Source organism: Hyaena hyaena, unplaced genomic scaffold, assembly GCF_003009895.1.
Source record: "Hyaena hyaena isolate Hyena2069 unplaced genomic scaffold, ASM300989v1 scaffold_30, whole genome shotgun sequence".
NCBI lineage: Eukaryota > Metazoa > Chordata > Mammalia > Carnivora > Hyaenidae > Hyaena > Hyaena hyaena.
Window position 1 is genome coordinate 3,267,855 of NW_024080662.1, and position 25,308 is coordinate 3,293,162.

Consider the following 25,308-nt stretch of genomic DNA (forward strand, 5'->3'; position numbering starts at 1 on the left):
TGGAGGCAGGGGGATGTGCAGGCTTCTCCCCACCCCCATCTGGCCCCAAACAGCCAGTGTGGCCACTTCAGGTCTCATCTTGGGGGCCCTTGGGGGTTCAACTCAGTTGTGGAAACCTTTACCCCCCTCCTCTTTTAAAATTTAAATTGATACAAAACAAATAAATGCCCAGGGCTGGGCATCTGGTGCCCGTGGTGGGTCTTGGGGCTGACACAGTTGGGTGAACATAGCTGTCAGTCTGTCTTGGTGGGGCTCCCATGTGGGTCCCACGCCTAGCGGCTCTGGCGCTCTGTGGCCTCCCTGTTTTTAAGACAGGCATAACTGCCTTTCTGTTAGGTATTTCCAAAGCCCTTTCTGCCTCCAACACCTGTGACCCACTGTGATTTTAGGGGCTAAATGAGGATCCTGGCAGCTGGGCCAGCTGGGAGGATGGGCTTTGGAGAGGCAAGAGGGGTTTCCAGAATGGCGCTGTAGGGGCACCTGGGTGGCTTAGTCGGTTAAGCATCCGACTTTCGCTTAGGTCATGATCTCGCGGTTCGTGGGTTCAAGCCCCGCGTCGGGCTCTGTGCTGACAGCTGGCTCAGTGCCTGGAGCCTGTTTCAGTCTGTGACTCCCTCTCTCTCTGACCCTCCCCTGCTCACGCTGTCTCTCTCTCTCCTAGAAATAAATAAAACATTAAAAAAAAAAAAAAAAGAATGACGCTGTAGACTGCACTCCTGGAGCAGGAGGGTGAGGGGTGCCCAGCATGAGTTTTCCCCTCAACGAGCACCAAGGGCTCAGAGCACTGGCTGGTCGGCCTGCAGTTCTGGGCAGGGCTCCCAGGCATGGGGTCAGGAAGCCTTTACTCTTCCCCATGATTGCAGGTCCCTGAGGAGCTCGGTGAGGGGGGCTGGGGTCCACCTCAGGGCCAGAGACCTAGGTTTGGATTCTGGCTCTGGCTTTCCCTCACTCTGCCGCCTTGAGCACATCCGAGAGTCTCTCTGGATTGATTTTCACATCTGGAACACATCAGTAACCACCTTACATTGAAAGGCATCCTGAGAACAGCATACGGAGGCTGTTCCTGTTGAGAAGGAAGCATTATCCCATTCGTCTCTGCCCGCCGCCTGCACTTCGGGCTGGGGGCAGGACCGGAGGGTGTGGGAGCTCCCACTGCTCTCCCTGAAGCCCTCTGAGGAGGTGTTTGCAGGGGTCGCTTGGGAGGCTTTGTCCTATGATGTGGCCCTGTCTAGTACGTGGTCAGTTCTTGTGCCACGTCCTCTCCACATGTCATAGGACAGGAGGCCTCGGGTGGTTGGCAGTGTGGAGGTGGGGCTGACCGGATGGAAGGGGAGAGAGCTTTGATTGCCCTCTGTCTGTGCTCTGTCCCCATGGTGGTCAGAATTGTCCTTTGGGAGGACAGCTGGAGTCCAGTGCCTTTTGCCTACGAGTGGGGAAGCCACTGGGTTCTTAAACGTTTCATTTGCTATTAAGCCAACCGTCCGGTATCCTGGATTAAACTGGAGCAACCACCAAACCAAAGCATCGCGCTAGCTCACAGTGTCTTATGCTCTACCTACATAAAGTTTCTAGGGGTTGTGATTGCACCACTAGGTGTCCTGAGCTGGACACCCCCCACTCCTGCCCCCAGTCCAGGCCATCTTCTGGAAGGGTGCTCTTCGAGGAAATCTGCCAGAAGAGAGCCTCAAGTATCTGCCCAGGGCTGTTACAGATTATGCTCCCAGCAACATTTCTGTGTGGGACGTTGTGTTTGTTTGTCCCTGCTTTGTTGCTGTTTCTACGGAATACTTTCCCCAGAGCAGGCTTATCAGGTCATGAGGTTCGGACACTTTAATCAGTCTTGAGGGAAGTGACCGCCAGCCTCTGGAGCCCTTGTGCACACCATTTGAGATAGCCACGTGTCACCTTGTTTTTCACGGGTCTCCAGGTTCTGGCCACTGGCAGCAAGAAATGAGGCTGTGTTTATTTTGGGAACATGAAGGTGAGTGTCTGTGTGCAGAGCCTAAAGCACACAGGTTGTTGGGTGGGGGGGGGTGTCCCTGGAAGAGCCCTGTGTGTCTGTACCCTGGATGTGCAGACCATGTGCCTCGGTGTTCAGAGCTGCAGTCTTCAGCCAGTGCTGGCCCCCAGGGCCTTGCAGGCCTATCCCGGGCTTGGCCTTCCCTGTGGTTGGTGGCTGGGGGGAGAGCTTCGAGACAGCCCTCCTTCTGGTCCTGGAGGGCCTGACTAGGCAAGAAGGACCTAGGGAGCTGGATGGGGTGGGCCGTGTCCTCAGGGAGCAGGCCACACGGGACTGCCCCATTTCGGCCTCTCTGGTGCGGGACAGGGGCTCAGAGTACGGGGTGAGAAGAAAGGTCGTGTCCCAGAGGGTAAGGCTGGTAGCATGGATGAAGGAGGGTAAGGTGGGCCAGGGCTAGGAAACCTCCCCCAGCAGCAGGCTTTCTCTGAGGCCCACTCACCAGGGAAGGGGTTGGACCAGATCCATCTGGACACTTCCTTTCACTTGGACATTCTAAAACTCTACTCCTGGGTAGAGTTTCACATTTTACAGAGAATGCCAGCTTTCCCCTCCCCTTCCCCTGAATGGCACACATGGAAGGTGTGAAAAGCCACCTCCGTGGGATCTCCCGGGGATCTCCCAGCCAGCCCAGGCCTGGAGCTGCTGCAGCTGGTCTTGAGGAAGGCCTCTCAGCGGTCACTGAACCTGCTCGGGCACTTGATGGGTCTCTTCAGATACCCAGGGAGATGGCAGAGGAGAGGATGGAAAAGGGCGTTTCCTCCACTTTAAGGAGATGCCATAGGACGTCAGCCTGGGCATCACTGTTGCTTTGCCACAAAGACCATGGAAGTCACTTGGATTGGCTGTCCTGACCCGGCCACATTCCTGCCCTTTTTTAATCTCCTGGGGACTTCTTATATTGTCTCACTAAGCATTAAAAGGCCCAGAGAGCCCCCAGCCACCCATCACATGCCTTCTGTGTATTCCTCCATCGAGCTGGGGGCAAGTGTGTGCTGGGAGCTTAGTGCTGGAGCTGGGTCTCCCTGCTTGTGAGGCAGGGTGTGCAGGACCACCACAGAGGGTCCATGTGCAGTGGAGTGTAAGGGGTAGAGGGGAGGGGCATGTAGGGCAAAGAGGGGGCACAGGAGAGGAGCAGTCAGCTGTGTCTTGGGGTGGGTGGGGACATCTGGGCTGTCCACAGTGCCGTCTTGTGGAGCCAGCTCTTGAAGCCCAAGGGGCAGGAGAGTGTGTAGCAGACAGGGCTGGCAGTGACCAAAGGGACGTTTGATTGGGAAGCAGGCAGTAGGGACCAATGAGGAATGAGGCCAGGACTGTATTAAGAGGCTTAGTCTTGTTTAGGGGACACTGGGGCCCTGGATCAGAGAGGGTGAAAGTAGAGGTTCCCAGGTGGCCTCTGTGTCTGCCTCCAACGTGAGAGAGACCACAGGCTCAACTCAGATGCCAGTTGCCCACATGGAGGGGCCTGTGGGTGGCCCAGGACATTTGGTTGCAAAGGGTAGAGTCCTGGAAGGCACCGGGCTCCCTGTGTTGCCCTCCTGTCCACAGATTCCAGGGCAAAAGGCCTCAGAGCATGACTTGGCCTCTGCTTCTCCTTGGCCAGAGGTACTGGTGGCTGCCGGGTGCAGAGCCACCACAGGCCCTGCTGCTGGAGGTCAGCCCCACTGTGTCCCTTCTGCCTGTTTCCTCTTTTCTTGTTTCCTTCTCTTCTGTCTCATTGTTTGGTTGTTTCTGTGCAGCCAGAATATGAACTACATTAGAAATTCTAGAAACTACAGAAAATCAAAGAAGCAAGTAAAAAAATCACTTAGATAATCACTGTCAGCTTTTGGTTGGTTTTTTTGTTCTGTTAATTGTTCTGTTGCATGTTAAGAACAGTCTTTGGCAGACAGTGTTTTCAGTGGTTATGCAGTGATACATCTGACGTCTGTAGCTATTTGGGTGTATCTTTACACGTTTTATTTTATTTTTTGAGTATGTAAGGGATTCGTGGCTCCAAATTCAAAGGTATTAAAAGGCACACAGGAAAAAAATCTTCATTCACTCCCAACCTCCTGCTTATAGGACCTTTTTTTTTTTAAGTAGTCTCCATGCCCCCATGTGGGGCTTGAATTCACAAGCCTGAGATCAAGAGTCCACTGATGGAGCCAGCCAGGTGTCCCGAAGACCACCTTTTTAGGGCCAGCTTCTTGGCATCTTCCAGAGGTAGGCTGTGCACAGATAGGAAAATACGCTGGTATGTCCACACCCCCAAACACACACACTTGTTTTTACACATGCGGTCCCACACTGTACTCCTGCTCCTCACCTTGCTCAGGGCAGTCTGACAGTACCACATCGTGGCATTCATTCCGCAGAAATCATAAAAAGCATCTCCATTGTCCCTTTGGTCATGTGGCATTCTGCTGTTGAGACAGGCCAAAGGGCACGTGACCAGGGTTTGCGTGAAGCGCGCTGTCCCCACTGGGAGAGGATTAGCACGGGGAGGGGGCGCCCATGTCCCTGTCCTCCACAGCCTGTAGCTCAGGACACATGTGTTTTGTAGCCTTAGTCCCGAGGACGGCTGGGGGAAAGTTCTGGGCACCCCGCTGGCCTGGCTGCCTCCCACCTCTGCCTGTGGTGCCTCAGGAGCAGGGGGCCAGCCCGCCCTCCCTGGGGCCTGCTGCCCCGGCGTTGCCTCGGAGCCTGTCTTCTAACCCCTGTCCGAGGCTGCAGTCCAGGTCCATGCCACAGCCGTTCTGAGCAGAAAGGACTGCAGACAGCAGTACGAGGAGAAGCCAGGCTCCTGGCTGGCTCAGCTTACGGGACTCGCTCGTGACTGAGGCCAGGCTCATGGAGACCAGACACGCTGGGGAGGCAGGCAGCAAGAGAGTAGTTTTCTGTCCTTTGGCTAGCCCTCAGCTGCCCGGCCAGCCCTGCCACTCCGTGCGGTATACAGAGATAGGCGCATTTCTGCCACCCGGTCGGTGGGCCATGCAGGGACCCATCTGCTCAGGCACCCAACTCATGGGGGTATTTGAGGAGCCTTGCTAGGCCATGTACATGCTGCTGGGTTGCTGTTCCCAGGTGCACTGGAGGGTTACTCTCTGGGCTTGGGGGGAAGGGGGTAACTGTTGGTGGGGCCCTCCGGGTATGGGGTGGAGCTTCTGGGGCAGCAGTGTGGAGTGAGAACGAGGCATTCCTGGGAGACTTGACTTTGTGCTGCAGGACTCTATTCAGGATTGATGTCTACAGCCTGAACCCCTTACACAGCCTCCTAAAATCAAGATTTTTCTTCCTTGATTTCCATATGGAAGCCAGTGAGAGCTTGAGCCTTCCCGTGTCTCAGAAGCATCAAAGCTGGAATTTGGTCCCAGGTCACACCGTTAGGAGCCCAGGACTCCAGCACCTCCTCCCCCAGCAGCCTCCACATTCTAAGAAAAGGGTAGCGGAACCCATGCTTGGCTCCAGTGGCCTCTAGAAGAGTGAACTCCGGATACCAATGTCTGTCCAGAGACCGCGGCAGCTTCCATATTTTCTGGCCGGCACGGTGGAGCTCCGTCTCCCGGTCTCCCAGAGCTGTGGTCCCTTGGGGAGCCCCGGGGTTGGCAGCCTGGGCCTGCATTGTGTGCAAACCTGTTGTTTCTCAGCTTTCCTTTTTTATCTCAATTCTGGTTCTTTGGATTTTTGTTTTGTTTCTAATCATTACATTTCCTATTAACTTGTTAATTATATACTCTTTTCCCTTTTAGGGGTTTCCATAGGGATACAACATACATCCTGAACTTACCGAAGTCCAATTTAAAGTAACACTGTACCATTTCCCATGCAGCGTCAGGGCCACCGCGGAACATTCTCACCCCGTGCATGGTTCTTCCCATCTCCAGTGCTATTGCTGCTGCGTTTTCGAACCCCACAATTCATTGTTACTCTTTCGTGCAGTCAATATTCATAGAGATTTTCCCGCATATTTATTCTTTCTGAGACATTTGATATCTATCTGCAGTTTGGTGCTCTCATTGGAGGTCATTTTCCTTCCATTGAAAGTACACACCCTTTAGTAAAGAACAGATTCCCCAACCAGTTTTGCCAACTTTCTTTGGCCAAGTTTCTCTTTGAAGTTTATTTTATCTAGATTTATCATTCTGGGGTAGCATTCTAGTTACTTCTGGCATTTCCTATATATTACCCCATTGTCCATTGTTTCTGTTGAGAAATCAGCTGTCCGTTTTAGTTTTTCCTTTGAAGGTCAGATGTCTGTCGAACTTAAAAATTTCTCTTTGTCTTTGGTGTTTAGGAGTTTGATAATGATTTGCAGGTGTGCTCTTTGCAGTTCATAGTGTTTCTTTAATCTGTGTGTATGGCTTGATGTTTTCCACTTATTTTGTAAAATTTTCAGTTCTCTCTCTCTTTGTCTTAATGTTTTATTTACTTTTAGAGAGAGAGAAAGAGTATGGGTGTGACTAGGGGAGGGGCAGAGAGAGAGAGAGAGAGAGAGAGAGAGAGAGTGAGTCCCAAGCAGGCTCCTCACTGTCAGTGTGGAACCTGATGCAGGGCTTGAACTCACGAACTGTGAGATTATGCCCTGAGCCAAAACCAAGAGTTGGTGCTTAACTGACTGAGCCACCCAGGTGTCCCCAGTTACTATCTCTTTAAACTTTCTTCTGGGACTGTCGTTACATGTATGCTAGATCTTCTCGCTGTGTCCCATAGGTTTCTTATATTCTTTTCTGTATTTTCCAACTTTTTCCCCCCTCTGTGTCTTGATCTGGATATTTTCTGACTTATTTGTGGCTCACTAACCCTTTCTCTCGCTGTTTTAACCTACTCTTAAGTCCATTTAGTGAGTTCTTAACTTTGGTTATATTTATAGTTGTAGAATTTCCATTTGATTAATTTTTAAAATTTTTTTAAAAATTTATTTCTGAGAGAGAGACAGCATGAGCAGGGGAGGGTCAGAGAGAGAGGGAGGTACAGAATCTGAAATAGGCTCCAGGCTCTGAGCTAGCTGGCAGCACAGAGCCCGACATGGGGCTCGAACCCACGAACCATGAGACCATGAACTGAGCTTAAGTTGGATGCCCAACCGACTGAGCCACCCAGGCACCCCCCCATTTGATTAATTTTTATAGTTTCAGATACGCTACTGAAATTCTCCATCTTGTGGTGTATCTCCCTGAACTCTTAAAATTTTGTTATTTTATTTTATTTTATTTTATTTTATTTTATTTTATTTTATTTTATTTTAACGTTTATTTTTGAGAGAGCAAGCATGAGCGGGGGAAGGGCAAAGAGAGGGGGCGAGAGAGGATCCAGAGCAGGCTCTGTGCTGACAACAGCGAGCCTTATGTGGGGCTCAACTCATGAACTGCAAGATCATGACCTGAACTGAAGTCGGTCGCTTAACCGACTGAGCCACCCAGGTGCTCCCAAATTTTAGTTATTTTATATTTCATTTCTTTTTTTAAAAATGTTTACTGGGGGGTCCGGGTGGCTCAGTCAGTTAAACATCTGACTTCAGCTCAGGTCGTGATCTCATGGTTTGTGAGTTTGAGTCCCACATCGGGCTCTGTGCTGACAGCTCAGAGCCTGGAGCCTGCTTCAGATTCTGTATCACCCTCTCTCTCTGACCCTCCCCTGCTCATGCTGTCTCTCTCTTTCTCTCTCCCTCAGAAATAAATAAAAACAAAAAACAAAAAAAAGTTTTTAAAAAATTTTTAAAAAGTGTATTTTTTGAGTGAGCGAGGGAGAGAACGAGAGCAGCGGAAGTGCAGAGAAAGAGAGAGAGACAGAGGATCAGAATCAGGCTTCTCTCTAGAACAGAAAGCCCTATGCAGAGCTTGAACCCACAAACCGTGAGACAGTGACCTGAGCCAAAGTCAGATGTTTAGCCAACTGAGCCACCTAGGCGCTCCCATATTTCATTTCTAATTGTTTTAATATCTGGATTTCCTGTGAGTATATTTCTATCATCTTTATTTTATTTCTCATGGCTTGAATCCTGGATGTTGTGTATGAGAAATCCTAGAAATAATCTGGAGTTCTGAACCATTTGATTTCCTCCAGGGAAGATGTATTCCAGCTTCGGGCAGGCAGGTAGGCTCGGGGTGCCCTGACCCACCCTCTCAGGACTGAGGAAGAGGCTTCCTTCTTGCACCAAAGCAAACGCTTATCTCTTCAGCCTCATGAGATTTCAGGAAGCTCTCCTTGGGGTCTCAGCTGTTCAGCCTCTGCTCGTGAATAGACAAATGCTTTAGGGGAGATGAGGCGCCCAATGTCAGGCTCACCTGTCGCACTTCCCCTCCCTGCGATTGCAGTCCCTCAGATCCTGATTGCCTTGGGGCTTGTCTAAGGCTAACAAGTAGATTTTTAAAAATATGCCTGTTGTCAGGTGTTTTCAGCTGTTTGCAGAAGCAAGGGTTTAAACCTTGGCTCTGTGTTGGAAAGGGCAGGTCCCCGAGCAGAACCCAGTGCTCCCATGACCTGTCACAGACACTCCTGCCCTTCAGGGGTGGGGGTGGGGGGCGGGGCAGGTAAACTGGGCGCTCATGAGAGGCGGTCTCTTCAGAGATCTCACACTAATCAGGGAGGGCTTGGACCTAGCTGAACACAGCCTTCGTGTTTAAAGATGTGGAAGCTGAGGCCAAGAATGGGACAGTCCCACGGTGACTGGGACGCAGGTGTTCTTGACTGCTGGACTGGTGCTCAGCTCCCAGGGGGAGCAGGGGACACTGGGTGGTAGGACTGCTGTGGGGAATGGGGCCGCTGTGTGGCCGGCTCCCCCGCCAGTGCCGCTCTCTCCTATTGTGCTGTCCCCTCCCTGTCCCCCTGCCGTGTCCTCCCTGTTCCAGCGTCTTCTGAAGCCTGGGCAGCAAGGCGGCTGGGGCGCGGCTACTTGTTCTGTGGCTTCGAGCTCTGGGTCCGGTTCCCAGTGGACTCCCTGGTCCCCTGCTGATTTCTTACAAAACCCTGGAGCTGGTTTCTGAGAGCGATAGTTCTGTGTTGGGTTTTTTTTTTCTCACTAATCCCTGCAGTTTTCTGCCCACACCCAGTTTCTCTTCCGCTTTTCTCCCCACCCTGTTGTGAATCGTGCCCCACTTTCTCTGCTGGTGCCTCCGTGGCACTTAGCAGCAGGCCTGCGGGAGGCGCTGGAGGGCAGAGGACAGGGTGGGTGTCCTGCTCCCAGGGGACGTGGGCTCTGGGTGTGGGCAGCAGACTCCCTGCCCACAGGCCGTGCTGGCTCTGACCCCTGGCCTCGGGGCCCTGGCAGAGAAGGGGGCCGCGGAGCTGGTGATAGGGACTGACTGGCATCAGAAAGCTCCCAGACTCAGACCCCTGCCACTTGCTAGATGTGTGGCCACAGACACCTGCTGCCTCATCCCTAGCACGGCCTGCCTGCGCGGGGGACCTCAGTGGCGGTTTTGCCCCACACAGAGAGTTCGGTAGGTGACAGACTGTGGGCCCTTCCTGCTAGGAGCACCATCCCAGGGCTTCTGAGGGGCCAGCAGCCCTCGAGGGGCTCAGAAGACGTAGTGAAGGAGGACCCGCATCCCAGGCTCATCTGGCCGGCATGTCGGGGCCGCTTCTGCTTCCCCAGAGCTGAAAATGGTCTGGCCCACAGTCTACCTTGCCTTTATGAAGCAGCAGCCCCCATATGCAGTGTCACTCTGCCACCCCACAGAGGTAGCCTAGGGCCCTCTCTCCTGTGGGCAAGCTTCCCTGTGTGGGAGTGGGGACTGATGAGCTGCTGAGCCAGGGAGACCCCAGCAAATGCCTGGTGTGGAGGCCAGCCCCGCCTGAGGGGACTGGCGGAAGAGGAAAGTAACAGCGCTGTCACTGGCCGGCCCCAGTGTGCAATCCTGGTCCCTCGCGGCTCCCCTCCTTTCACAGAGGTCCTGGGGTCTGCCCTGTAGCGTTTTAAAGCCCTCCTGTGGCCACGGGGCCCGTGCAGTTCCCCTGGCTGTCCCGGCCTTGCACGCTGTCGCGCCTGTCCTTCCTTCACCCTTGCCGGCTACTCCTCGCATGCTCACGCCTTGCCACCAGGAGCTGAGGCCTCTGCCAGTGGCTCCAGGCCACACAGGCTCTGAGAAGGAGGCCAGGCTTCCAGAACCAGTGGGTGACCACGAGCTTTGTCTTGTAGGACAAACTCAGCCCGGGAGCTCTGGCCCTGACTGCGGGTCAGACGCTGCAGCCACTGCTGTGAGACCTTATGAAAGTACTCCAGTCTGTCTGACCCTGGGTTCTCCGGGCTGTCAGATGGAGCTCATCCAGGAGAGGCAGCCAGTGAATGCTCCCGGGCATCCCTGGCCCCGGCTCTGGGCAAGGACCTGCGGTGTGGGCAGGGCCTTGGCGGAGCAGCCCGCCCAGCTGCTCCCCAGCAGATGACAGGGCTGAGGCGAGGAGAGGGGGCTCCGTCCCTACGGTGCTTCTGTTCCCATGCTCTCCCTCTTCATCAGGCCGTCTCTAGAGAGACCAGAGGAAAGTCGAGAAGTCACTGGCTCTTGTGGCTTCCTCAGTCTGACCTGCAGGTATATGAGGTGAACGAGATTGCCACACGCTTCACTCCACCTCTGCCTGTCGTCTGCTTTCGTAGGGAACTCAGGCTGCGGAACTACGTCCCAGAGGATGAGGACCTGAAGAGGAGGAGGGTGCCCCAGGCCAAGCCAGTCGCGGGTAGGTGGGCTGAGCTCCTGTGCTCCGCCTTGGCAGGTGTCGCCCTCTCAGAGAATACGCAGCAGGGCCAGGGCTGGAAGTTGGACCTTCAGGACCCTCTGGCACCACGTCACGGCCATGCATGAGTGGTCAGTGTTGAGTGACAGCAGGGGTGGGGGGCCTTCGGGCACCTGCGAGGGAAGGGGCCACCTCCCCAGAGAGGACCTCTCTGGGTGGAGACGTGGAGGGGGCAGCAGGGGCAGGGGGACGGGTGAGGATGGGTCCTGTGGGCACTTGGGGGTCAGAGTGAGAGACCCTGAAGAAGAGCCGACTGTCCAGGTGCTCAGGGAGCAGTGGGCTGGCAGGTGTGGCCGTGCCGGAGAGCAGAGGAGGGGACAGGTGTCCCTGCCGGCAGGGTGAGCGGCCTGGCCGTCGGGCAGCCCCGTCTTGTGTGGGGAGCCGCACAGCAGCGGGGGGCTTCTGGAGGTGCCCCCCACTGGAGATGCGGAGTACTCCTCACATAGACCCCTGGCCCTGTTTTTATCCTTCGCTTTTGTTATCAGTTCCTAATTATACAAATTATAAATGAACAAATACATTTACCTTTAAGATAGCAAATCGTTTTTAAGGTACTCCTGGTACCTGCCCCACAGGGCCAGGCCCTCCTGCTCTCCCCACCGAGGGCCCTAGGGTGCTGTCAGCTGGGCATGGCTGGGAGGCACGCGACATCAGGCCTCTCCAGGGTGGGGAGCACGTGTCCTTGCAAGCACATGTCCAAGTGGAATGGGAAGAAAAGCTACCTGTGCCCCAGCTAGTGCAGGGCCCAGAGGACGTCCTCAGAGCCCAGGGGCCCCTGGAGATCATGGGAGAGCCAGTCCTCACAGATATACCAAGGCAGCCCTCTCGTTTCCCAGCCGGGGAGATGGGCTGAGAATACTGGCCGCGCTTCCCGGCTGGAGGTTGGGCTCTGTCTACGCTAGCCCTCTGCCTCCTGCAGGCCCTCCTCCGCCCCAGGATAGCTTTCATCCGGGGAAACCCAGGCCCTGCCTCCAGGGCTGCCTTTGCAGTCTTTGCCTCTGGAGGTTGGGAGCCCTAGGAGAGGTGGGGGCAAGAGAACCAAGGATCTCTGGGTGGGGGTGGGGGTGGGGGAGCCTGCCCTTTCCCAGGTCTGTGGGATGCGCCTCAGGGAGAGTGGCGGCCCGTCCCACAGCCTATGTTGTTGTCTTGCGCCCTCTAGTGGAAGAGAAGGTGAAGGAGCAGCTGGAGGCCGCTAAGCCGGAGCCCGTCATCGAGGAAGTGGTGAGTGGCCCCATCGGGGGCCCTTTCTCCTCCCCCACCTGCTCTCCTTCCTGCTATTTCCCTCTTCCTTCTCTCCACTTCTGCATTCCCGTCCACCCCCTCTTCCCACACCTCTCATTCCTCCCTCCCCTTCCTCCACTTTCCACCTCTGTCCCGTGGCTGCCCATGTGCCCTGGAGCTGGGCCCCTCTGGTCCTGACATGTGTTTCTTCCTCCCCAGGACCTGGCCAACCTCGCGCCCCGGAAGCCTGACTGGTGAGTGCTGCCACTGCAGACCTCGCGCGGACCAACCAGCCACTCTGGGTGCCGGACACGGCCCTCGGGCCAGGCCTCTCCCACCTCACAGCGGGGCGATGACAGCGTGGACACACACTGTCCACAGGACGTGCTGACGGGACAGAAGTGGAAAATGAGAGGGCAGCCATGGGGGTGACCCCTGGAGGGCAGGGAGGGGCTCGGGGAGAGTGAGGAGCTGCAGTCCCTTGAAGAAGTCCCTTTGGCAAGGGTGAGGATCCGGCCACCTCAGAGAGCTCCATTTGAGCAAGGCCGGCCTTGGCCCTCAGGGGGCCGCAGGATGGAGGCGAGAAGATGGGAAGGGCAGGAATAGATTGCTGCCCAATTCTGCTGCCACTGGCCTGTTCTGCTTTGGCCTCAGTTTCTTCTGTGAAATGGGTCTGCTCCTCCTTCCCCAGTGCCCCTGTGACCAGGCTGATACAGAGGAGAGAGGGCCGTGTGGCCTGGGGCTTGTGTTCTACTTCACCTTGGGCCAGAGGTGTGGGCCGCATCCCTCACCTGCGATTCTGTTGTGACAAGTACAGCACCACTGAAGGTGTTCTCATTTGTTGAAACAGAAGCATGGGGCATGTGTCCTCCAAATCCCTGGGCGGGGAGAGTAGGCTGTGTGTGCACTTCTGGAAGCTCCTGGTGGCGAGGGTGAGCGCACGGCTGGAGGAGGAGCAGGACCCACAGGGGGCCAGGGTGGGTCACTCCCTGATGGTGACCGAGAGGACCAGACCGAGAGAGGGACCCTGAGACACCGTCCACCCTTGCACACCTTGACTCCGTCCCGTGTTTGGTGGGTCTGCAGCACCAGTCGCTGCCTCAGTGGGACGCGGAAGCGTGGCTGATGCTGGGCTTTGGAGGGTGCCAAAGAGGGGAGGGGAGCATCCTGGCCTCCTCCCCGGGTGGTGTTAGACAGCTGAATGTGACTCCTAATGCCGGAGGGACTTTGGGAGGGGAGGGTCCCAAGACACCAGACCAGGCTTCAACTTCCGGCCTCCTCACACCTGCCTGCTCCAGGGACCTCAAGAGAGATGTAGCCAAGAAACTAGAGAAGCTAGAAAAGCGGACCCAGAGGGCCATCGCTGAGCTGATCCGTAAGTGCGGGGCCAGGCAAGGCGGGACCCCTGCCCTCTGGGTGGTGGCCCAGGCACAGGGCCCCTCCCCACTCCTGTCTGTCCCCATCCAGGTGAGAGGCTGAAGGGCCAAGAGGACAGCCTGGCCTCTGCAGTGGGTGCCACCACTGAGCAAGAGGCCTGTGACTCCGACTGAAGCACACCACGTCCCCTCACCCCTGTCCTGTGGGTGCGTAGTCTTGGGCAAGGGCAGGGACTGGGCTTGCTGTTACCTCCAGGGCCAGACCACCCCGTCAGCCTGAGACCCCGGCCCCGGGGTGAGGTCAGCTCCTTGTCTCCTAAGTGGTCCCCACCACCCTGACCGGGGCAAGGCCAACAGCAACCCCATGGGCTTGCTGTGTCTGTACATATACGTGTATTTTCAACTTTCTTTTATCTCTAGAAATAAAAACAAGCAGAAATAGAAACAAACAGACCCGTGTATGTGGCAGAAACCTGTGAATATTTTCTGAGTCCTTGGTGCTCTGTGAGTTTGGGCCCGAAGGCAAGGCAGAGGTGAAGCTTCGTATGAGTAAGCGTTCTGTTGGGCTGGGCACGTTGAGGCTGGAGGGGTGCAAAAGGCCTAGGTCTGACCTTCTGAGTCCAGAAGGTAGTTGTGTCAAAACCCATGGGTGACAGAGACGGAGTGTGAACCCTCCCACGGGCCCAGGCCTCACAGGAAGGAGTCTGTGGGACAGCCTGGAGGGGTCCTCTGTGGACCCCCAGTGTAAGAGAGAGAAGGGAGAGGCTGGGGTGTGGAGGGGTGTGCTGTGCCCTGGCAAGCCCGCATTCTGGGCCACTCGAGATCCCAGGCCCCTGGTGCTGTTCTCTCTCACCCTTCACAGCCCCAGGCACCCCTTCCCACTGCCTTAGTCAGAGCTAGACTGTGGCTTCCATGGGGCGGAGCCACTGTATCAGGGAGGGTGGCTCATATAGACTGGGGTATCATAGCCTTGGTTTTAAGTGTGGTCGTGGACTCTGGGTCCCCAAGGTCCTGGTGTGAGGACTGTGAGCCTCCTCTGGAGCTGCGTCTCCACAGAGTGACTTGCTGGCCACAACTCTGAGTCCAGATACCTGTGGCCAGCTAGAATTTCATGTCCAGAATGGTCACACTCTCGAATCTCTTTCAGGATTTCCCCTTGATTCTCCCACCCCTGCCCTATGTCATTCCAGGGTGTCGTTCCCTCTATGCTGAGTCTGAGGAACACATTGGCCTGGGTCTGGCTGACAGTGCCGAGGACCCAGGCCATAGCGGTGGGGTGAGTGCATGCACACAGAGACCGGCACGCTCATACAAATAAAGTAAATGCTTTCAGCTAAAAGTACATAACTACCCGAGAAGGTAATTTGTGCAGAAAGGGAGTAGAAACCCGCAGGGATGACCGAGCTAAAGTGGCAGGTGGTGGACTGAGCAGCGGGCAACACCAGCACTGGTTCCCACACCAATGGGAGTCAGACATGCCCACGGACATCGGGGCTAGAGCCAGACTCCTGCTTAGGATCTGGAGCTGGGCTTCCCTTCCAGGGAATAAAGGATGAGAAGCTGTCCCCCGCCCCAGGACTGCGGTAGGAAGCAGGGTGCTTGTCCGTGACGGTGGGGGAATCACCCGTGGTGACTGGCGGCCAGCTTCCCACTCAGCCCCAAGAGCTGATGGAAAATTTCTTTCAGCATCTGTAGCTCCGCATGCCTACAGAAAACTGCCAGACACAGAGAGAGGAAAACAAAAACCATCACGCACAGTAGGCACTCAGGCTGACATTACAAAATATGAGAAAATCCAACACCTTGAACAATGGCTCCCATCCCAACAGGTGGAAGAGTACACCCAAGGAAGCTGAAACAGTTAAATCCTAACAGACTTTTAAAATGAGTGTTTGTTTTATTACTACAGAGATAAAAGAGGGACTGAGCCCCATGTCTGAGAAACAGGGATTAGGCATGAAGAGGATCTGTTTAGAAATCTTGGAAACAAAGAGTGTTTATGAAAATAAGCAGCACACACACAAAATAAGTCACTGGAGTAACTAAATAATAACGAAGGAATTGATAAATGGGAAGTAAAAGCTAAGGTTCCAAAAGGTGGCAGAGAAAGAGAAAGAAGAGAGAGAGGGCAGGTTGACAACCTTGACATACTGCTGGATGGCCCTTAGTGGACAGGAGAGGGAGAAAAGAAACCTGGCGACAGAAGGTACTTGAAGAAGGAATGGCTGACAACCTCTGTTTCTGGCATCACGGTAGAATAGTTGCCTGAACTGATCCTCCCCTTGCAAACAGCTAAAAATAGTAGGTAAATAAAAGTACTAGGTAAAACAAAACCCAACTAGGTAAAAAGAAAATACTAGGTAAATTATAACGAATACTTTTAAATGCATCACTGATCTGGCAAGAAAGTCAGGAATACTCAGTCAAGAAGGTAAGAGCAGCAGAATGCTGAAGCCTGACCTTTGCCTTGAAGGGATTTGACAAACCAGATGAAACTAGCATTGGTTTTTGGGGTCCTTGGTGCCTGGGGCTGATAAACCAATGCCTGTGCATAATGGGCCTGGTAGGAGAGCCCGCCAGAAAGCTGGGGCCCCCAAGGGCAGCACCCTCTGTGAATGAATAATAAATCTGCTCTCTTGGCATCCCAGAGGAAAACTGAACCTTGCCACTGACTCAGTTCTCCTTGAGAAACCTCCAGCCGAGAATATAAATGGCTCCAGAGTGTGGTGGTCTCAGATGCTTGATAGAAATGCAAGTCCTACCTGAATGAACCTTGATTCATTGCAGTCCTCGATGAACGCCTGTTGATAAAGTTCCAAGAAAAGTGAGCAGCTTCTGAAAAAGGTCACCCACCAGATCTACTAGGGAACAAGGCACCAGGAGCCAAGGACATAGGCAGGAACGTGGTAGAATCAGACTTGAAAAGGATTCATACATTAGAATGACCAGGCAGATGATTTACATGTTTAAAAATGATGCAATAACTAAAAGACAGGCTAGAAAATAGGAATCGATTTGCCAAAAACCAAAGTGATGTTCTGGAAATAAAAATTATAGCAATTAAAAGCCCTGCATCTGTGAATTAGAGCTAAAGAAACAGTTCATGTACAGGAAGCTAGGCCTGGAGAGGTTTTCCAGAATGGAGCAAGATAGACCAATAATCTAAAACAAGAAGCTAAGAGAGATGGAGGATAGAGTAGGAAGAGCCAACATAACGTGTGATTGGAGTCCCAGGAGAGAAAAAAAAAAGGCAAAAATGGGGTGGAGGATATTTTTTTTTAAATGACTGTGAACTTTTCAAAATCACCAATCCACATATTCAACAAGGCCAGCAAATCTCAATCAGGGCAACAAAAAGAAATTAACACTGAGATGTCCCATCTCTTGATGTGGATGGTGATTAGTTAGGTATATTCACTTTATGACTGTTCATCAAACCACACACATATGATCCCTATGCTTTTTGTATGTGTGTTACAGCTCAATAAGCAAGTTGGCTTAAAATGTTTTCACACCTTAGATTAATCCTCCACTGCTGTATACCAATTACATACAAAACTCCATGCCTTTATTGCTGGACAGTTTCTGTGGGTCCAGAATGTAGGAGTGGCTCACCTGAAGAGTTCCAGCCTGGGGACTCTTTGAGGTTGCAGTCAAGACGTCCTCCCAGGAAGGCTCATAGAGGCGTGGCGTGTGCACAGGTCCTTGCCACGTGGATCTGTCCGTCAGGCTTGCCCAAGTATTTGTGTCCTGTGGCAGCTGGCTTTTCCCAGGGTGAGCGAGCTGAGACAGAAGGCAGGTGGAAGGTTTAGAGCCTTTTATGACTTGGTCTTGGAAGCGATTCGCTGCCACATTCTAGTGTGAGGAGCAAGTCACTACCTCCAGCCCACACTCAAAGGAGAATTAGATTCTGCCTCTGGAAAGGAGGGCGAAGGATTTGTGGATGTATTTTAAAACCACTGCATACCTAGACACAGTGCAATAACTTGGCAGAATTAAAAGAGCAAGAAATGATGTTAAAATTAGAAAAGATCTATTACCTTTTAAGGAGCAAGACAGCAGATGTCTCAACCACAGCCAGTGCTAATTGGGGTGAGACCTCCTGCTGTCAGTGTTCCCTGGACGAGAAGAGACTGTCAACATAAAATTCTATACCCAGAGAAAATGTCTTACAAGATAGTTTCAGACAAGCCGAGAGAGTTTATCACCAGCAGACTCACTTGAAAAGAAAATCTACTTTGGGGGGAATGAAGATACTCTACAGTGGATTGTGTGGTTGCACACATCTGGGAACATGCTAAAAGCCGTTGAATTGTACACTTTCAATGGGCAAATTGTATGAGGTATATATTCTTTCTCAATAAAGCTGTTTTTTAAAAATGAGATAAGCATTCTTTAAAAAAAAAAAAAAAAGTTCTGCAAGATATCTTCAGGTTGGAATGCGACAGGATCCCAGATGGAAAGTCTGAGCTAGAAGTAGAAACAGAGAAAGTAAGTGGAACTCCAAATAGGTTATAAAATGAGAGTATTCCATGGAGTGAAAGTAAGTCACGGGTTACGAGGGTATGTAACAGCAGTGGTAGGTACATACTCTTGATTGGGATTACAGCTATCTACCAGGCTCACCAATGAAGAGAGAAAAGACTCAGACTAGATGCTTCTACACAGGCAGGCTGACATTTCTACAGTGATCCTAACAATAGAAATAGTGTGCACCATTTCCAAAGCAGTTGTAAAAAAAAAAAAAAAAAAGGAAAAATTTACCCAAAAGAAGGCAAAAAGAAAAAGGTGGGACAAGTAAATGAATCCAGAATCCATCATTAATTACAATCAGGGTACTAAACTGCCTTTTTTTCCCTAACTTAGTCTGATGCTATTAAAAAAAAAAAAAAGACGCCTAAATCCAAACCTAAACTCAAAGAATGATGGAAAGTGAAGAGAGTAGAAAAGCTTGATCAAGCCCAGATCCAACAAAGGTGGCTGGGGTAACATCAGACGGGGAGACAAGTGGACAGAAGCGGTATTAATGGCGCGGGTGTGCTGTGCAGCACCTGGGCTATCGCCTGCCGTGTGTTGGGGTGCTCCAGGGTGCACCACTTTGGAGAAGTGGAACACATACACACCCTGTGAGCAGCAATTCCAGCAGTAATGGCCTGGTGGACCATTGCACGGGTGTCCCAGGAGATGGGGACACTTGCAGGAGCGTCGTTCGTCATAGCGCACGTGCACACACACGCACATTGAAACACGTGTAGTAAGTGGTGATCTGTACAGCAGAACTCTGGCAGTGAAGTGAGCTACAGCCACATGCAATGTCACGTCCCAGAAGAGGGAGTATGAGACACTTGTGTGGTGTGCTGTAGCAGACAGTGAAGCAATGTACTCTTTAAGGATACACAGGTGGAGGGTCAGATAGGTGCAGAAAAGCAAGGTGATGGTCCTCGACATTAGGCTCACAGTTCACTCTGGGAGGGAGCCCTCTGAGGTCTTGATAATGTTCTTTAACTTGGCTTGAGTGACAGGAATTCATTTTATATAAATTTTTGGGTAGACATGCTGTATCTCACACACATACTTGTTTAAGGAGAGCAGTCTCCAGAACTCAAAACCAAATTACTCGGTAAGTGTGAAATGGAATTTAAAAAAAAAATACTTGTCTATTTTTTGAGAGAGAGAGAGGGACAGAGTGTGAGCAGAGGAGGGACAGAGAAAGAGAGAGAATCTGAAACAGGCTCCAGGTTCAAAGTTGTCAGTACAGACCCGATGCAGGGCTCGAACTTGTTAACTGCAAGATCATGACCTGAGCCGAAGTCAGACGCTTAACTGACTGAGTCACCCAGGCGCCCCAATTTTTTTCTTTTTTTAAGCAGACTCCATGCCCAGTTTGGAGCCCAGTGAGGGGCTTGAACCCACAACCCTGGGATCAAGACCTGAGCTGAGATCAAGGGTCGAACGCTTAACCACCTGAGCCATCCCGGCACCCCAGATGTGGAATTTTTTAATGACCACATCCAGAGGAAAGAGAAAAACCATACAAGCACATGGAAGGTAATACAACCTACGAATGAATGAGTTCTGTTTTCACCAGTAGTAGATCCTACCAGAGAAAATGTTCCTGAGTGCTGAGGAAGCAAATGTCCATCTGCTTAATTATCGGACATAAATAGCACCAGAAAGACATTTCCGGGCTTATGACACCAAGTGTTTACTCTGCACAGATCTTTGCAGGAAGAACTCGGAAGGAATGCTCTGTAGCAAGAGGAAGCTTGGTAGGAGCTGGGAGAGTGAGAGCATTGGCACTGCCCCTGGTGGGCGCTCGAGAACAGGATCTTAAACCAGGAGGCTTTACTGTTCTTGCGTTAAGTCCGTGGCGATATGGTGGCTCCAGGGACACGGGTCCCTTCTGTCTCCCCAGCTGCCGTCCTTAGCTCCCCTAGGCGCCTTTGCACCCCCAGGCTGGAACTACGGGCAGGAGGGGGAAGGGCAAGGGGCAAGCCAGCTGAGGAAACTGTGGCCTCGAGCCCAGTCCACCAGGCTCGCCTTCACATCCCATCAGTCATTACCATGTCAGATCCAGCCCGAACTGCAGACCTGTGGGCAGTAAGGATATTTTAAGCTGGGCACATTGCCACCGTGATTGGAATGGAGGTTCCATGAGAAAGGAAGGAGGGTAGAAAGAGCCCTGGGAAGGCAGCCAAGCAGTGCCTGCCGCAGGATGCAGGAAGAAGTGGCGAGCAAAGAGACTGGTAAACATCGCAAAAATCAATAATTGACTAACCTCTAGCAAGACTGACACAGACACAATGAATATTCAGAGGGCAGCCAGGCTGTCCCTACTGACCCCATAGACCTCAAAGAGACAATAAGGGGCTACTGTAAATACCCATATCAATTTGAAAAGTTGCTGAAATGGACCCATTCCTCGGAAAGCACAAAATACCACAACTCACCCAAGATGAAATGATTTGCATAGCTCTATACTAAGGGTATTGAATTTATGATTTAAAAAAAACCCTGTAATCAAGATGGTGGTGTTGGTGGAAAGATAGGCATAGAGAACAATGGAAAAGAGTAGAGGACTCAAGTAGCCCCAAACAAGTACAGTCGACTGATTTTTTTTTTAAAGTTTATTTATTTTGAGACAGCGTGTTTGCTCAGGAGGAGGGACGGAAAGAGAGGGAGAGAGAATCCCAAGTAGGCTCTGCACTATCAGCATGGAGCCTGACAAGGGGCTCGAACCCAGGAACCGTGAGATCATGACCTGAGTCAAAGTCAGATGCTTAATCAACTGAACCATCCAGGCACCCTACTAATTTTTAACAAAGATGCAAAACGAGCTCAATAGAGGCAAGATCGTCTTCAGCAAGTGGTGCTGGAGTGATTGAATCTCCACATGCAGAAAAAAGAGCCCCAACCTAAAGCCCAGTGGTTATAAAAAACTTAAAGTGGATCGATCATAGGTGTAAATATAAAATGTAAAACTAGAAAAGCTTTTAGGAGAAAACCTTTAGGACCTAGAGCTTGATGAAGAGTTCTTAGATGCGAGACCCAGAAGCACATTTATAAAGAAAAAAATTGAAATTTGACTTAACTGAACTGGAAAGCTTTTCTTTCAGCAAAAAATGTTAAGGGGCGCTGAGTGGCTCTGGTTAAGCGTCCGACTTCGGCTCAGGTCATGATCTCACGGCTCGTGGGTTCGAGCCCCGCATCGGGCTCTGTGCTGACAGCTAGCTCAGAACCTGGAGACTGCTTCAGATTCTGTGTGTGTGTCTCTCTCTCTGCCCTTCCCCGACTTGTGCTCACTCTCCCTCTCTCCCTCTTTCCCTCTCTCCCTCTCAAAAATAAATAAAAACTTGGGGCGCCTGGGTGGCTCAGTTGGTTAAGCATCCGACTTCGGCTCAGGTCATGATCTCACAGTTCGTGGGTTCAAGCCCCACATCGGGCTCTGTGCTGACAGCTAGCTCAGAGCCTGGAGCCTGTTTCGGATTTTGTATCTCCCCCTCTCTCCGACCCTCTCCTGCTCTCGCTGTCTCTCTCTCCGTCTCTCTCAGAAATAAATAAAATATAAATAAATAAATAAATTTTAAAAAACTTAAAAAAAAACTGGTAAGAGAATGAAAAGCAACAGACAAAACTGCAGACCCCATCCATATCTGATAAAGGAGTCCTATCTAGAATATATAAGGAAGTCTTAACAACAGAAGGAACAAGGATGAGGGTGTATAAATGGCAGATAAGCACAAGAGAGGTGCTCAGTGTCATTGGCCATTAGGGAAATGCAGATGAAGACCATGATGAGCCATCATTACGCACCTGTTAGGATAGCTTAACTAAGAAAGAGTGCCGGGGCGCCTGGGTGGCTCAGTCGAATGAGCGGCTGACTCTTGATTTCACTCAGGTCATGATCCCAGGGTTGTGGGATAGAGCCCCTTCAGCAGCAAGACTCTACAATGAGTGATAATATCAAATGCTGACAAGGATGTAGACAAGCTGAATCTTTTGTACATCGGTGGTGGGACTGTAAATGGTACAGTTACTCTGGAAAACAGTTCGGCGGTTTCTTAAGAAACTAACACACACTTCCCGTGTAACCCAGCAACCACGCTCCTCCTGGGCATTAACTCCAGAGAAGTAAAGCCTGTCCACACAGATGTTCATAACAGCTTTATTTATAATGACCAAAAGCTAGAAAAAAACAAATGTCACAAGTATCATTGGCTAATTGAATGCTAGATCATTTGAATTTGTTGTCCAGGATTTGTCACTTAAAAAACAAAACAAAATAGGGTTACAGGGTTTTTGTAAATCATGAGCCCAGATCTCCAGTTTAATGGGGGTTTCCAAGTCATCAGATGATGATCAAGGACTTAGTATAACTTCCCATCCTTTATTTTGGAATTAAATGTTACACAAAAATGGGTGAAATAAGTATGGTAATAGATTACTGACCTATGGCAGTGGATGAAGGCATTCCCTCACTTGGTTCTGTACTTTGGGGAGTAATGGAGCGGAAAATTAAGTAAGTTTTTATTCTGTGAAAAAAACAAATTAACCAACCACCAAATGCCCTCCTGCCTGGTTAAACTGGTGCATCCATACCATAGAATACTACTCAGAAATAAAAGAAGGAACAACAAACTTGATAAAAATGAGTGGTTTGGATGAATCTCAGGGGCATTGATGCTGAGTGAAATATTCATATGTGCATGTTCTGTACCTATAAAGATCACTGCTGTACAATTTCCTACCTATAACATTCTCGAAATGACAAAATCCTACATATAGGGAACAGATTTGTGGGTGCAGGGCTTTAGGAATGGTAGGCGCAAGCATAGCTGTATATGCCAGGGTAGCTTGAAGGAGATCCTATTGGTGATAGAATAGTTCTTGGTGGCACTGGTGATAATGCAAATCTATATATGTGATAAAATGGGATAGAACTGTGCACACACATCGTGCCAATGTCAGATTCCTGGTTTTGGTTTTGATATTATGCTGTAGTTTCAGAAGATGTAGCTATCAGGGGAGACTGGGTCAACAGTACACAGGACTGTTTTGTACTTGACTTCCTATGAATTTATATTATGTTGAAAAACTTTACGATGTTTTTAGCGGTGTACAAAGAAAATGGTCACCCATGTTAATAAATTGTGTAATTTTTTTTAAAAAGTACTTTAAAAATAAGATGCAACAAGTTTTCTGGAGTCTGTGGAAGATCCAAAGACTTGGTCACAGTGAGTCTTGGCCTTGGTTGGAGGGGCAAGTTGGAGGCTCTCGGCCCCAGGAGCCCCTTATCACAGGACTGAGGGAACGACAGGTGGCCATGCCCACCTCTGTGGATGGAGGGAGCCTAGGTGTGCCCGTTGCTGCCCAGCTCACCAGGCCCTTTTCCAGAACAGCCTGGACTGACCTCCCAACACCTCATGTCCCTCCTGCTTGAAATCCTGGAGGACATCTGGCCACTGGGTCATCTCTGGAGAGGTTTTCAGGCCTGTGTTGTTCTGCAACACCGCTTTCCCAGCAGAGGACAGGGGGATGAGGCCTGCTGGCCCGGAGACCCAGGCTTGGTGCCTCTGGGTAGGAAGGGCAGCAAGAGGGCTGGGAGGAAGTCGTGCCTGGGGTCGCAGGGGTAGGCCTCGGGGGGCCGGTACAGGGCGTATACCACAGTGACGAATAGTGGACTTGGGGTCACAGAGAGGCACAGCCCCTCAACTTATAAGGGAAGATTCCGCCTAGCCCAGCAGGCTGCAGTCGAGTGTGAAGGCACCCAGTTTGGGCAAACCTAGCTCCCTCTAGTCGGCCTGTCCGCCGGGCCAAGTACCCGGTGGGGGTTCCACGCCGCTGCTCACCAGCACTGCTGGTGTTCACACTGCCGGGCTCTAGTGTGGGTGTGTGCTCGCCTTCGTCCCGGCGGCCTCTTTGTGGGCCTCTGGGCCATGTCCCGGACCTGCTGCGAGACTCCCCACCCCTATAGGCTCTGGGGATTCAGATCTCCCTGGGTACTCACCTTGTGCTGGGCACTGATTTAGGGGCTGTGAATCCAATGGTACCCTGCCCTCCAGGAGTTGACCTTCCGGTGCTGACTCCCTCCCTTAGAGCCACCTGAAACTCCTCGCTTCCCCCAGAGCCATCTGGCTGGGCATTAGCGGAGCATCGTGAGTGGTGATATCTGGGGCGTCAAGGGCCCTACAAGTCCACTCAGCCAGGAGACCGTGAGGACAAGTTTTTATTTCCAGCTTTTATGTCCCCATCTTCACATGGCCACTGGGGGGCAGCAGAAGACACCAACCCGGGGCCCCTGAGAGGGAGTGTGGGTCAGCTCCGCTTGTTTTCCCGCTGCTGCTCCGTGGGTCTTCTGTAATGCGCGTCACCCCACCAGGGAAAGCAGTCTGTCCTTTCCCAAGGGGGCTATGTTATTTAAGTGACTGATGTCAAACATGGTCCCAGAAGTGGTACTCTGTCGACCCGAAGCCCAGAACAGTGGGGGCCATGTCCTAGGAGAACAGCACCCCTGGCCCCCCCACGGCTGCCTTACTCAGGTTCCAGGCACCCCAGCTCTGGGGACAGCACCAGCTGTCAGGTCTCAGGCAGCCTCATCCCTCCTGTGGACAGGTCTGCACCTGTGTGAGGCCTGTATGTACAGAATACCCAGGGATGTGGGCCCACTGTCATCTGGCTGGGAAAGGGACTCACCTGGAAGGCCAGGGTCCCTTAGCCCCTGGGCCAGGCCTCACATGGCATCCTCTGAGCCTGTCCTGAGCATCTCTTGTTCGGAGCCAAGCTCCCAAGATGCCAGTTTTTGTCCCAGGGGCCATCCAGGCAGCATAGCCCCTACCTGGTGGGCTGGGCCGGCAGAAACGGGCAATCCACAGGACAGGGTGAGTGTGCGTGCCGGGCCCTAAGGCTGCTTCCCTCCCTGGCTCAGGCCTGGCCAGGGGCCTCCGGCAGCTGTGGGCTGGGCAGGAGTGTCCAGGCAGAGTTTCCCGGCCAGCCTGCCCCTTCTCTATGTATTTACTGGTTTTCTTTAAATGTTCCCATTACTCAGGCCTCTGGTCGGCACTGAGACAGAAATAAATCCCACAAGGCAGCCCAGCCAGAAGCCGGGAATCCAATTCCCCATCAAAGGCCGGAAGAGGCCCCTATGCAGAGCATGCCAGACCACAGTGGCCCACACACTCCACATGGCCACGAATACGGCCACGAATACACACACGTGCACATGCATTCATTCACACACATATACCCCCACACGCACATGTAGGCACCCGCATGTCCCCCACACACTCAGCCTGGCCTGATGCACACACTCATGCCTTCACACTTGCACACTACTCACACAGACAGGCCTCACACGCACATATGCATTCACATGTACACCCCTACGTTGCAGACTCAGTCTGGGTACACGCCCCCTGACAGCTGGGCTTGCACTCAGTTATGATCACACACTTCGGGGTCACAAACTCAGTCATCCTTAAGGTGCCG

General features: G+C 52.0%; 1 protein-coding gene across 2 annotated transcripts in view; it reads left to right on the forward strand.

The window, feature by feature from the left end:
* CCDC12 (coiled-coil domain containing 12) overlaps positions 1-13,766 on the forward strand; it is a 53,157-nt gene extending 39,391 nt beyond the window's left edge. For both annotated transcript variants that reach the window (XM_039228352.1, XM_039228353.1), the window contains exons 3-7: positions 10,590-10,669; positions 11,886-11,947; positions 12,167-12,201; positions 13,246-13,322; positions 13,415-13,766. In XM_039228352.1, coding sequence (XP_039084283.1) covers positions 10,590-10,669; positions 11,886-11,947; positions 12,167-12,201; positions 13,246-13,322; positions 13,415-13,497 — 337 coding nt within the window. In that variant the 3' untranslated portion in view covers positions 13,498-13,766. The remainder of the gene's footprint in view (positions 1-10,589; positions 10,670-11,885; positions 11,948-12,166; positions 12,202-13,245; positions 13,323-13,414) is intronic.
* Positions 13,767-25,308: the final 11,542 nt, after the last annotated feature.